Source organism: Wasmannia auropunctata, unplaced genomic scaffold (assembly GCF_000956235.1).
Source record: "Wasmannia auropunctata unplaced genomic scaffold, wasmannia.A_1.0 LD336053.1, whole genome shotgun sequence".
NCBI lineage: Eukaryota > Metazoa > Arthropoda > Insecta > Hymenoptera > Formicidae > Wasmannia > Wasmannia auropunctata.
Window position 1 is genome coordinate 3,900,467 of NW_012026837.1, and position 13,641 is coordinate 3,914,107.

A 13,641-nucleotide genomic window follows, 5' to 3' on the forward strand; every position below is an offset into this window, starting at 1 on the left:
CTCTTCCGATCTATATATAATTATATATGAACAATTTTTCTTATTTCTTCAAACTTAATTTTTTGCAAAAAAAACAACGTAAAAATTCTTTTAATTATTTTTTATGTTTCTTTCTTATTATTATCAATTTTGTATTAAAAAATAATTTTACAAAGGAAAGAAACATATGTAGACATATTTTACATATAATTATATATAATTATATATGGAACTTTTTTTCCCGGTTTACTTATTTTTTATTAATTTAACTTTTAATTCGTTTAATTTTATTGTGGATTCAACTTATATCTTAACTAAATTAAATTTTGAAGACTGTTAATTTTTACTTAATTTAGTTAAAAAATATATATTAACTTATCCAACCCTGATTTTTTTAAATAATATACTACGTAACTATAATACATCCATTTTCGACGTTATAATTTTACCGATAATGTCGAAAAATGGATGCAATGACGCTGTGTAGTACCCATTTCAAAAAATGGATGTAATGGCGCTAGTGTACAGGGGTTCCGAACAGATGATGAGAGTGAGAGTGTGAGAGCTGTGGGGTGTGAGTTGAGTTGAGTTGTGTGGGGTAGTTTCAAAACAATCAAAATACGGGGATGCGGACGTCCCAGTTCGTCGCGTTCGCGGGTTTAGCGGGTGTGTAACGGGACGACATCGCGTAAAATGAGACGGCATGTCCCGTACGACGCGACTTCTCAGCGGGCTGCTCATCGTCCTCTCGGCGATCGCGCTCTGCGGTGGCGCGGATCCGTACGAGATCGACTGCAATAACCTGCGAATGGGGCAGTACATCTGTCCGCATCCCGATTACGATTTCATAGACCCGAAAACGCAGCAGCCGCGCGGCTGCACCAAGGAGAACAAGGCCAAAGGTAGGAGTTTCGGCCTGGAAAACCTGTGAGATTCTAACCTACGACTTTCCTAACCTCAATCTCGTCGTCTCACGTTCCTCGAGTTATTTCGCATCCCTCACGTTCTCCGAGTTATTTTATACGTTTATAAAGAGAGACGCGTGTTTTCTTGCATTCTGAAAAAAGTAAAACGTAATAATTGTCTCGTTTGTGCTTTTTCAATTATTTCGAGCCTTGCCTTGCGTTGCGCTGTAAACATTGCCTAATTGTAGGGTAACTGTCCCTGTTAGTGTGCTTTTATGTTTAAATAAGTCATAAAAATAAACTGGTACAAATATATAGATGAAGTATTTTATTTATTTTATTTTATTTTTATGACTTATAAAAATAAACTTGTATAAATATATAGACAAAGTATTTTTTTATTTATATAAATAAAATAATATATACACAAAGTATTTTTTTTATTAAGTTAATACTGTAACTTAATAAAAAAAAATACTTTGTCTATATATTTGTACCAGTTTATTTTTATGACTTAATTGAATATAAAAGCACACTAATAGGTATAGGGCACACTAATAGGGACAGTTACCTTATTCGGAAATAACGGGTTTTGATAGCTAGCTGGAATTTTTGGAATTATAATTCCGATGAAACTAAATTAACGTTGATTCTCTTGTTATATTTTCTAGTGGTATGTCTAGCCGCCGATGACCTCATCTGCATAGAAACGAAGAATAACACGTTCAAGAAGGATATACCTTGCAAATGGACGTAAGTGTAATTCTTGGGTGTCTCGCGACGTTTACAATGAGCCTTAAGACTTAAGAAAATTGATCAGTCGTAATCGATTATTCATCTCGCGTGAGAAAAATAATCGATTGTGATTGATCATTTTCCTTAAATCTTATGTCTCATTGTAGACACCGCTTGAGACGAGTGTAATTAAGCGCCTCATGTTTATTATAAATAAGATTTTTTGGACATTCACCTCTAAAATTGTCACTTTCAGAAATGGATATTCCTTCGAGACGTCCCTACTGCTGTCGATATTTCTTGGTATGTTCGGCGCGGATCGATTTTATCTGGGATATCCCGCCCTGGGTTTGCTCAAGCTGAGCACCCTGGGGTTCCTCTTCCTGGGCCAGTTCGTCGACGTGATTCTGATAGCCACGCAAATCGTAGGACCGGCAGACGGTTCGCACTATGTGATGCCATATTATGGTGCTGGGATTAACATCATAAGGAGCAACAATTTTACGTATAGAGTGCCACAATACGACTGCTGAGAGAAAAAAAAACAGTATATCCAAAGCATATAAAAATTACTTTTCTGAAAACATATATATATAATTGTATAATAGCCTCTGTCGCGAGCAACGATGTATAAATCCTAGAATGGAGTCCTATTTCGTTATTATATATATATATTTCAATATAAATTATTCTCCGTATTTCTATTCTATGCGATAAGTTGAACGTTAACTTGTAGATATTCGTCTCTCAACGAAAAATACTGTATATATATTTACTACTGATTTAGGCATTGCCAGCTGATGTATAATTAAGTAATAAACTTTCGTTTTTTATTCCTAAGATTCCTAGCGTCCATTCATTATGCTTCTCAATTACAATTCCGGGTTTTCTCGGAACGCAAATATTGTTGATAATCGTACTCTCGAATACCGCGATTATGACTCAAATCTGGCCTTGAACGGTTTATCGCGAAAACGTAAGCTACACCTCGTCGGTCGGTACCGACGTAATTCGATCCGTGCGATCCCGCGCGTTTGCTACCGCAATCTCTCGTTCCTCTCTGATAAAAACGCGAAAATAAGGGAGAGCCCGTTCGTTATTATTATTATTACTTCCGTTAATCCTTATTTTCGCGCGCGGTCCTCCGCCGACGGCGTCTCGCGCACGAACATCTCGCATTCCCGGAAATCCTAAGACGAATGCCCGACCGAGGATGTCATCACGTTTGCCATTTCGCATTTATGTATTATGTTAACCGGCACGTTTTCGATATGAAATTATATAAATCCGCGCCTCTCTCTCTCCTTCTCTCCGTGGCGAGCTCGTTTAAAGTTGTCGTTTCGCGAGAGTTGAAAAGACAGACGCGATTTATTAAATCTGGAGGACGCATCGTTGCGAAACGAGCCGCTCCGTACGATGACTTCAACCAGGAAGATCCTGCTTCTACTTTTACCGCTCGGAATTGTACTATTAATTGCGATAGTACATTTTTCATCAAACGATTCTGGAGTAAGCAGTTTCATCCGCATATCTATACGTCTAATTTTTAAGAATGGGATAATGTATGCTATAGATTATAAAAAATTAAATTTAAAGCTTTACAAAAGAAACTTATTCTATAAAGATTTGTTTTATAAAGAAGCAATATTTAAATATCGAAGTATATTAAAAAAATAAATTACAAATATACTTTCTTTCTGGAGTAAGCAATTTCATTATCCACGTATCTATTCATCATCTACGTCTAATTTTTAAGAATGAGATAATGCTATAGATTACAAGAAATTAAATTTAAAGCTTTACATTACAAAAGAAACTTAACAAGCAATATATATTTAAATATCAAAGTGTACTAAAAAAATAAATTAAAAATGCACTTTCTTTTCTATATATTTACATTTATGTTTCAAATGAAATGTAAATTTTATCAAATATATATTGTACCTGTTTTACTATTAATCTTTACATTAGAAAAATCAATTTTGCAGTACGCCGACAATATCGAAGAAAACGCTGTGAAACTGCAGACAATCCGGCATCGACGAACAATACATTATTGCAAGTTCAATCAGTACTATGATCAGGAGGAAGGACGTTGCCTGGGCGTGCCAGGAGGCGGCAAGGTGCTCCACGTTGAAAACAGACGGTCGTGCGGCGTCAACGTCCTGAGGCCGCATTGCAGAAGCTCTCTGTATTACCACATCTGCAAGCGCGACAAGTCGATCCTGGCGCAGTGCGCGAGCAGGCAGATCTTCGACGCTCGCCTGCAGCGGTGCGCCTACTACGACTCGAGCAAACTGACTCCCAAAATTATTCCACCGGACGACTACATGTACTACGGTCAGGTGACGATGCCAAGTTGCACGAGGTCCGGTCGATTCCCCGTGCCCGGCCACTGCTCCATGTTTTACACGTGCGACACGAACGGTCATCGGCTCCACCAGAGCGTCTTCAAGTGTCCGCAGAACACGGGATACGAGGTGGACAGGGGAGTTTGCAACGCCGTGCCAGACTGCGTGAACGACAACTCGGTGGACACCACAGTCTGTGTTCCGGATGCGCCGGGCGAGAATGTGGAATCTCCAAGTGGGGCTGCAGAAGGAAATCTGAAAGAAATCCCCGAGACACTCGAGGAAAGTCAAGCCGGCGCAGGCGATCCCACTGTGGAAAAGGAGGAAAATGTAAATTCCAAGACTTACGACGACATTACCATTTCTACCCCTGTAAGCGTAATAAGTGCCCCGTCGGAGAATAATTATAACGATAATGACAGCGATACGGACGTAACGGGTAACAGCGCGAAATTGAACGAAGATTTCGTTTTGGATGATATCGACGAAAAGATAATGCACAGCCGAGTCCCGGATCCGCCTGAAATCGTGCAAAAAGTGTCGGACGAAGGACAGAACGAGGAGGACGGATCGCTGTCACTAATAGGTTTGCGAACTGCATCACCATCGATGATAGACACGTCGCATTCCACTTCTACGACTCCAATCGAACCGGAGTATCGTACAAATGCCGACGTTGACAGTGAAACAACTGATGCCGCGCCGTTCTGTTCAGGCAGCTACATCTTATCAAAATTAGGTAAGGGAGCACAGGATGCAGCTACAGAACGGTACAACAAAGATATCGGAGACAGCGCAGTAACGTTACCGAATTTCAATAGCGAACCGATTGACGCGGCATCGACGATGAGTAATGCACCAGAAATCCCACCAGTTAGCGATGTATTGTCCACGATAAATGAAAAAACGCGAGACGTTACCACAGAACAATTTAGAAACAACGAAGACGGCGCAGCGACGCCATCGAATTTCAATACAGATTTAGTTAATTTGCATTCGGTACCAACAATAAGTAATGTACCAGAATCTTCTATAATCAACGACATGTCGCCGAATATGGATGAAAAAATTCAAGAAGCAGCTACCGAACAATATAAAAATAACGAAGACGGCGTGGTAACACCATCGAATTTTAATACTGATTTGCACTCGGTACCAACAATAACTAATGTACCAGAAACTGTTTTAATGAACGACATGCCATCGAGTATAGATGAAAAGATGCAAGATGAAGTTACGGAACAATATAAAAACAAAGAAGGCAGCGCAGCGAAGCCATCGAATTTCAATACAGATTTAGTTAATTTGCATTCGGTACCAACAATAAATAATGTACCAGAATCTTCTATAATCAACAACATGTCGCCGAATATGGATGAAAAAATTCAAGAAGCAGCTACCGAACAAGACAAAAATAATGAGGACAGCGTAGTAACACCATCGAATTTCAATACTGATCTGCATTCGGCACCAACAATAAGTAATATACCAGAATCTGCTTTAATGAACGACATGCCATCGAGTATAGATAAAAAGCTGCAAGATGCAGTTACGGAATATAAAAACAACGAAGACAGTGCAGTGACGCCATCAAATTTTAATACTGATTCGGTTGATCTGCACTCGGCACCAATAATAAGTAACATACCAAAACCTTCTTTGATCAACGACATGTCGCCGAATATGGATGAAAAAATTCAAGAAGCAGCCACCGAACAAGACAAAAATAATGAGGATAGCGTGGCAACACCATCGAATTTCAATACTGATCTGCATTCGGCACCAACAATAAGTAATATACCAGAATCTGCTTTAATGAACGACATGCCATCGAGTATAGATAAAAAGGTGCAAGATGAAGTTACGGAACAATATAAAAACAATGAAGACAGCGCAGTGACGCCATCAAATTTTAATACTGATTCGGTTGATCTGCACTCGGCACCAACAATAAGTAACGTACCAGAACCTTCTTTGATCAACGACATGTCGCCGCATATGGATGAAAAAATTCAAGAAGCTACCGAACAATATAAAAATGATGAAGACAGCGTGGTAACACCATCGAATTTTAATACTGATCTGCGTTCGGCACCAACAATAAGTAATGTACCAGAATCTTCTATAATCAACGACATGCCATCGAGTATAGATGAAAAGATGCAAGATGAAGTTACGGAACAATATAAAAACAAAGAAGGCAGCGCAGCGAAGCCATCGAATTTCAATACTGATTCGGTTGATCTGCACTCGGCACCAACAATAAGTAATGTACCAGAATCTTCTTTGATCAACGACATGTCGCCGAATATGGATGAAAAAATACAAGATGCAGTGACCGAACAATATGAAAATAATGAAGACAGCGCAGTGACGCCATCGAATTTTAATACTGATTCGGTTGATCTGCACTCGGCACCAACAATAAGTAATGTACCAGAGTCTTCTTTAATCAGCGACATGTCGCCGAATATAGACGAAAGAATGCAAGATGCAGCTGCCGAATATAAAAATAATGAAGACAGCGCAGTGACGCCATCGAATTTCAATACTGATCTGCACTCGGCGCCAACAATAAGTAATATACCAGAATCTTTAATCAGCGACACGTCGCCGAATATAAATAAAAAGACGCAAGATGCAGTTACGGTACAATATAAAACCAACGAAGATTCGATCGAGCCGTTCCCGACACCAACAGCAAGTAATGTACCGGGATCCCTTCCAATTAGCGACACGTCGCCGAATGTAGATGAAAAAGTACAGGATGCGATTACGGAACAGTATAAAAACAACGGGGACAGCGCACCGGCTTTCAATTCAGACTCGATTGACCCAACATTGAGTAGAGTATTAGAATCCTCTGCAATTAACGACACGTCATCGAAATTAGATGAAGAGATACAGAATGAAGCTACAGAAGTGTACGGGAAACATGATGGCGGAGCAGTAACGTTACCGAGTTCCAACGCCGAAGTAATTGATCCGAATCTAGCATCAGCGTTAAACGATACACCGGCGATCGCAGACAGCCCGAGGAATGACGATTCCGATGTATCCTCTCCGTCGATTTTGCCGCCACAAGCAGCAGCTGTCGAGCAGCTTGCCACGGACGGATTATCCGAGGCCGTTCCTTCGACAGACAGTGAACCTGCTGACGCCAGCTTATCTACGCCGGGTGGAGTCGAGAGCGTCTCTGCACGGTATTCACCCGAGAACACTGACGATTTATACTCGACACCGACGACGGGATCCACTTTGGTTCCGGAAGAAGAAACCGCACCGACGGACATCGCAACTACAGTACCTTCCACGCCTCCACCTATCACACATTCAGACACAGATTTAGCGATGCAAAATGGTAAGGATAGCACGGAAGCATCTCCCGTTCCTCTCACTGAATAAGATTACTAATTGTAAACAAATAATATACCTCAAATGCATTCATAAATAAATTATATACTTTAATCGTCACTATACAATCGATGAAAGGTGTATGTATACGTGCATGTAATGCGAATATACGTAGATAAAATAATTTATTACGTTCCGTAATGTGATTCCCGTTTCTGAGGTAGACGTGAGCAATTTACATGATACCGTAAATCCATTTTCTTACGTACATACGTCGAGGTACGAGGAGAAAGTTATTTTACAAAACGGGAAAGAAATATAGTAATAAGTAATGCACCTACCCTTTTACCGATTCACATCAATCGTTTGTACTAATATAATTTGTTCTAAATCCCATTATTACATGTTCTCTTTTTCCTGCTCGTTAACGAGCGTGTAATATACTCCTTTCCGTTTAATCAATTCCAAATGCGTGCCCATCTAAGGAGAAAAAAATGTATTATTTTTGTACATTATATATATCTGTATACGGAGACGTTAATTTCATCGATTAAAGCACACCTCCACAATGACACCGCGTTGTAACACGACGATTACGTCAGCTCCTTTAATGGTACTCAACCTGTGAGCGATCACAAGAACCGTTCTGCCTCTCGTAACATTTTCGATCGCCTTTTGAACGACCCTCTCACTCTCGTAGTCCAACGCGCTAAACAGGCGAAACGGATAGATAAGCACCAAGACAAATCTCACGTGATCTCCTTGCCCCCGTCTATCCCTACCTCGTTGCTTCGTCCAGAATCAAAACGGACGGTTGTTTCAACAAGGCTCTGGCGATGGCAACCCGCTGCTTTTGTCCACCGGAGAGCTGCGTGCCTCTCTCGCCAACCTCGGTCGCGTAACTGTCCGGGAACTTCGTTATAAACTCGTGCGCGTTCGCTTCTTTAGCTGCCTCGATGACCTCGAAATTGAATTAAATTATTATTTAATTAAATTACGTAAAACACTTTGTACGGCCGTAGTCATAATTGATTCATCAATACTTTTCGCTTTTACCTCTTCATCCGTTGCGTCTTGTCTGCCGTACCTAATGTTTTCCATAATGCTGGTGGCGAATAAAGTGGGCTCTTGATTTATATAGCCCAAAACGTTGCCTCTGAGGTAGCTCGAGTTGAGGGATCTGATATCTCGACCGTCAATCGTAATGGAGCCTCCGTCAACATCGTAAAATCTGTAAAGTTTTTTTTTACGTATAAATCTTTAAACCTCTCAAGTAAAATACACGTGAGTCTGCCGTACCTTTCTAGTAATACAGCCACTGTCGATTTGCCATTGCCACTAGTGCCGACGATAGCCACGGTTTTCCCAGCGGGAATGTGTAAATTGAAGTTCTTCAAAATGACGTGATCGGGTCTAGTGGGATAGCTGAAGTTCACGTCTTTGAAAACTATATTCCCCGCCAGAGACATGTCCGCGATTACGTCACCACCGGTCATCATTGGCGAAGGCGGCATATCTAGATACTGAAATAAAGCTGTGTTAAATTAATATAATTATAATTAAGTATATAGTTTATAATTATAGTATTTATCTATATCATGTATCTATAATATAATATAATAGTATATATCTATAAGTTTTTAATTTGGAAGTAAAATTGCAATAAATGCAATGTAATTAATATAATTATAATTATAATTATAGTATCTATCTATATCATATGTATCTATAATATAAAAGTATCTATAAGTTTTTAATTTAGGAGTAAAATTGCAATAAATGCAACGTAATTAAAATGAAATTTAGTATCTATCTAGTTTAGTATCTATCAATAAAATTCAGTATCTATATTTGCCGCGAAGGCGAAAAAAGCCTTGTAATTAATATAATTATAATTATAATTATAGTATATAGTCTACAATTATAGTATCTATCTATATCATATGTATCTATAATATAATATAATAGTATCTATAAGTTTTTAATTTGGGAGTAAAATTGCAATGAATGCAATGTAATTAAAATGAAATTACCTGGAAAATCCTAGCCCCTGCGCTTTGCCCCCTGACGAAGGTCCCGAAAAGCACCGACAACTGGCCTAAGGACTTCTGTATGGTTTGCGTGGCCATTAAAAACGCCATGAGATTTCCCGGAGACAACTGCCCCGTGGAGAGTAACTGTCCACCGAAGTACAGCGTGGACAGTAAAATGCCGTTTAGCAGTAAATTCGTTCCCGCTTGAAAGAAGCTTATGCCGAAGCCTAATCGTTCGTACAGATCGGCCGAATATTCGATCTCTTTGTAAAACATTTCCGCCTCTTTCTCCTCTGCGGCGAAAGCTCTCACCTGATGAAAAAAAAGGGGGGAGACGCAAGGTGTGACATTGCAATTTTTATAGAATACCTTTTTAATGTGTTCGATTATTTGTTTTTCTAAAATAGTACCGTTCGGATGTTCTGTATAGCTTCCTCGCAGACGGCAGTAGACTTTGCGACTTGATCTTGCGCCTCCGTCGACAGCTTGCGCAAACTTCGTCCCAGGAGGGTGCCGACAAAGATTATCGGTGGCAAGCTGAACACCACAAGGGTGGTCAGGTGCGGCGATATCACTACTACAGAGACGATGCAACCGACAATTTGCGTGATGCTCCTCAACCCTTGGGAAATGCAGATTTTAAAGGAGCTCTTAAAATCTTGGATATCACTGGTCAATCGACTTACTATTTCACCAGAGCGCGTTTTGTCAAAAAACGCTACGTCTTGCGTAATAATAGACTTGAACAAATCCTGACGTAGGCTCACGGCAACCCTTTCACCGACGTGCGAAAGAGTGTAAATGTATATAAAGGTGAAAAATGCCTTGAAAGACAAATATCAGAATATCAGAAACGAGTGTGGAGTCTCACAGAGATGTTAAAGAACATATATATATTGTAATTGTTTTTACGTACTTGCGCAAGGTACATGCGTGCCAGAACGAAGGCCGGTTGAGTAAGCTGCAAAATGACTTGTTTCGCGGATTCGTTCCTATTCTGACATATCTCCGTCAGCACATTTATGACACCTCCGACGCACTGAGGTATTTGTATGTTCAACAGTGCAACTATCAATGCACTCTAAAAGCACGGATTGTCTCAGCATGTCGTTCGCAACAACGGAATTATTTTTTTTTTTGTATATCTATAAATATATACTTACTGACAGCGCCACTAACAAATACCAGATATGTGGATACAGATATTGAAAAAATTTCGTCCAATCAAAGGTCAGTTCAGGATTATCCGGCTTGTCCGGACTTACGTCGCTTATCCTTGTAGCTTCTTTACAAAGCACAATTCGATTACGTGACTTTAAAATACAAGCGGCTGTTACTCCAAGCCCGCTGAAGCCAAATTTCAGAATGTACGTGGTAAGCTTCCGCTCGTTTACATTTTCTTCGGCACATCTTCGAGTGACCTTACTAAATTCACGCTTCGCCGCTCCCCAAACGCTTTGGCTCCTCCCTTGCAGAACGCACTTCTGCAAGGAATACCTGAAATTAATTCAATGCAAATTTTTATTATATTCAACAAATAGTACTATCGAAATAAGTTGGTAATTTTTGCCTATCGTTAAATTGAATGTAATCTTAAGGTGTAGAATTTTTATACATCATATATGTTTATACATTTTTGTACTCGCGATATTTTCTCTTTGAAAATTCATGCGATATAATTTTCTCGAACAGAACGAAATAATTCATAATTACCTTGAAATAATAGAGACATTGTGACAAGTGAATAATGCAGCACGTAACACAGACATGATTCTTATAATATGTACATATAATAATTTGTATTATTAAATTAAATTAACACGTATTAATTATACACCGGCGTGTGTCTCGCGTTTATTGAATTCGCGACGACGCATCACTATTAATAATTTCGGACGCGACAATGGAATTTTTTTTCACTCAGCCGCTGAGAAGGTTAGGCTAATAATACCGCGACCGCCGTGTGTATTCATACATAACCTCTTTGGACCGCCGCGCCGTCCGCGACCGAGGGCGCCGCCATCTTTCAATTCGCGACCGTCGCGGTGTTACGCAGTTACGCGAGCGTCTCACAGATGGCTCTCGATGTATCATACAGTGTCCATTTTGTTTTTGCGCGCGTGAAGTGTGCGGCCGCTCGGTGGCTCGTTTCGAACAAAAGTTCGCGTCCTCCCGTTCGTAAAATCGCGTAGAAGTGAGCCGAAGTGACGAATTCATCCTCGATGTCGTCCTCGACAGTGTTCGACGGAGGAAATTCCGGGAGGATGCGGCTCTCCGAGGTCTCGGCTGCGACCGAAAACGGAGCGCGTCTGGAGGAAAACGGAGGGTCTACGGATTCGCGGTGAACGCGGCGTACGCGGCTACTGGCGGCTACTTCGCTTCTTGCAAGGTAAGATTCTTTTTGCGGAAAAATATGCGGCTATCGAAATATGATTCAGAAAGAATAAAATTATGTACGGTCAAATTTAACGTACAAAATTCGTAGCGGACCTACGAATTCCGTGTCCCTCTCCACCAAGATTATTGTACCCCTGGATGCTTCTATTGTACAAAATTAACTTAACCAAAAATGTATCTCCGACAAGAAAAAATATATACTTTCCGATAGATCGAGATGTGACTTGACGGAGAGACGAAATTATTGCAATTACGCGGAGGATGGAGGGTCTACGGATTCGCGGCGAACGCGGCTACTAGCGGCTACTGGCGGCTACTGGCGGCTACTTCGCTTCTTGCAAGGTAAGATTCTTTTTGCGTAAAAATATGCGCCTATCGAAATATGATTCAGAAAGAATAAAATTATGTACAGTCAAATTTAACATTCAAATTCGTAGCAGACCTACGAATTTCGTGTCCCTGATCATCTCCACTAAGATTATTGTATCTCTGGATACTCCTATTATATACGAAATTAACTTAACCAAAAAAGTATCTCCGACAAGAAAAAATATATATTTTCCGATAGATCGAGATGTGACTTGACGGAGAAACGAAATTATTGCAATTACGCGGAGGATGGAGGGTCTACGGATTCGCGGCTACTGGCGGCTACTTCGCTACTTCTTGCAAGGTAAGATTCTTTTTGCTTGCGGAAAAATATGCGCCTATCGAAATATGATACAGAAAGAATAAAATTATGTACAGTCAAATTTAACGTTCAAATTCGTAGCAGACCTACGAATTTCGTGTCCCCGATTATCTCCACTAAGATTATTGTATCTCTGGATACTCCTATTATATACGAAATTAACTTAACCAAAAAAGTATCTCCGACAAGAAAAAATATATATTTTCCGATAGATCGAGATGTGACTTGACGGAGAGACGAAATTATTGCAATTACGCGGATTATTTATTGTAACAGATTGATAAGGTAGACACGATGTTTACATGCAGAAACTTCGAAAACGGTAGATCGCCGACCATTCTCGCGAGAGATTTTCATTAATCTATCCGGGGCGGGGTGATAGAAGGGGGAGGGAGGGGGAGTTGTAATTAACCCGTCTCGCCACTTTTTTTTTCATATACAACTTCTCCCGGAAGTTTGCCACGTGGCCCAAGAATCGTCCTCGATATCCTCCGCGTCGCGAGAAAGTGGCGTAAAGCGCGGAAGAGCGAACTTCGATCACAGTAAGCTAATACACGGACGAAGAAAAGACTCGAAAATTGCGCCTCGGCCTCGGCGAGGGGCGAGAGAGAGGGAGCGAGAGGGAGGGGAGGGGGGAAGGGGAGAGTCATCCCTCGCCGAATGAATGGCGCGCGCTGGGCCTTCTAAGGACCTAATCGCGCGCCCGGCAAACTCTTTGAGCGACGAGTTAATGACGTGTATTTATGGTATTCGCCGCGTTTAATTGCTCGTGTGGGCTATTAGCGCGCGGGCTACCCCCGCCCGCCGCCGCCGCGCGCTTTCCCGGAGGCTGAACGACGCCACGACGCGACAGGGAATAAGTATTTAAATACTCGTGCGCGTACTTTTGCGCGGCGCACTGCACTGCATGGAATTTGCCCCGATCGGACGGGACGAGAGTAACGACTGTAAAGGAAGGTACTCCGTATTTTCTCTTTGATTTCACGATCGTTTAATTTGACGGGTTGCCCTGAAATTCGAAGCTGCAGGAATTTCTCTGATCTATCGACGAAAAGATATTTCGCGAAATTGATTCTTCTTCGCTTTGAAAAACTCGAAACCTCGTAACAATCGTATAATGATTGCAAAATTGTCGTTACGTGTATTTATATTCAATCACGAAAAACAATATTATATTAGTATATTATTTTATTGTA

At 40.7% G+C, this 13,641-nt stretch overlaps 3 protein-coding genes and 1 long non-coding RNA gene across 5 annotated transcripts; 3 read left to right on the forward strand and 1 right to left on the reverse strand.

Moving 5' to 3' along the window:
- Window positions 1-520: 520 nt before the first annotated feature.
- Window positions 521-2,459, forward strand: LOC105451148 (TM2 domain-containing protein CG10795). Its single transcript, XM_011691427.1, has 3 exons — window positions 521-881; window positions 1,556-1,637; window positions 1,876-2,459. Exons 1-3 carry the CDS (start codon window positions 683-685, stop codon window positions 2,150-2,152), a joined length of 558 nt encoding a protein of 185 aa, XP_011689729.1. The 5' UTR covers window positions 521-682; the 3' UTR covers window positions 2,153-2,459.
- A 450-nt stretch (window positions 2,460-2,909) lies between these two features.
- LOC105451150 lies at window positions 2,910-7,898 on the forward strand. Of its 2 annotated transcripts, XM_011691430.1 has the most exons (3): window positions 2,910-3,128; window positions 3,608-5,014; window positions 5,168-7,898. In XM_011691430.1, the coding sequence occupies exons 1-3, from the start codon at window positions 3,036-3,038 to the stop codon at window positions 7,373-7,375; spliced, it is 3,708 nt and encodes a 1,235-aa protein (XP_011689732.1). In that variant the 5' UTR covers window positions 2,910-3,035; the 3' UTR covers window positions 7,376-7,898. The 2 variants fall into 2 exon arrangements, with proteins under 2 accessions (XP_011689732.1, XP_011689731.1); XM_011691429.1 differs by having other exon boundaries at window positions 2,911-3,128; window positions 3,608-7,896.
- LOC105451149 (ATP-binding cassette sub-family B member 8, mitochondrial) lies at window positions 7,414-11,337 on the reverse strand. Its single transcript, XM_011691428.1, has 10 exons — window positions 11,071-11,337; window positions 10,521-10,854; window positions 10,274-10,438; window positions 9,768-10,181; window positions 9,358-9,669; window positions 8,624-8,847; window positions 8,381-8,555; window positions 8,107-8,285; window positions 7,886-8,033; window positions 7,414-7,804 (listed from the first exon to the last, which is right to left on the reverse strand). The coding sequence occupies exons 1-10, from the start codon at window positions 11,124-11,126 to the stop codon at window positions 7,724-7,726; spliced, it is 2,088 nt and encodes a 695-aa protein (XP_011689730.1). The 5' UTR covers window positions 11,127-11,337; the 3' UTR covers window positions 7,414-7,723.
- Window positions 11,338-11,641: 304 nt separating this feature from the next.
- Window positions 11,642-12,410, forward strand: LOC105451152. Its single transcript, XR_974556.1, has 3 exons — window positions 11,642-11,746; window positions 11,966-12,096; window positions 12,323-12,410. It is a non-coding gene; the product is annotated as an uncharacterized LOC105451152 (long non-coding RNA).
- The last annotated feature ends 1,231 nt before the right edge of the window (window positions 12,411-13,641 follow it).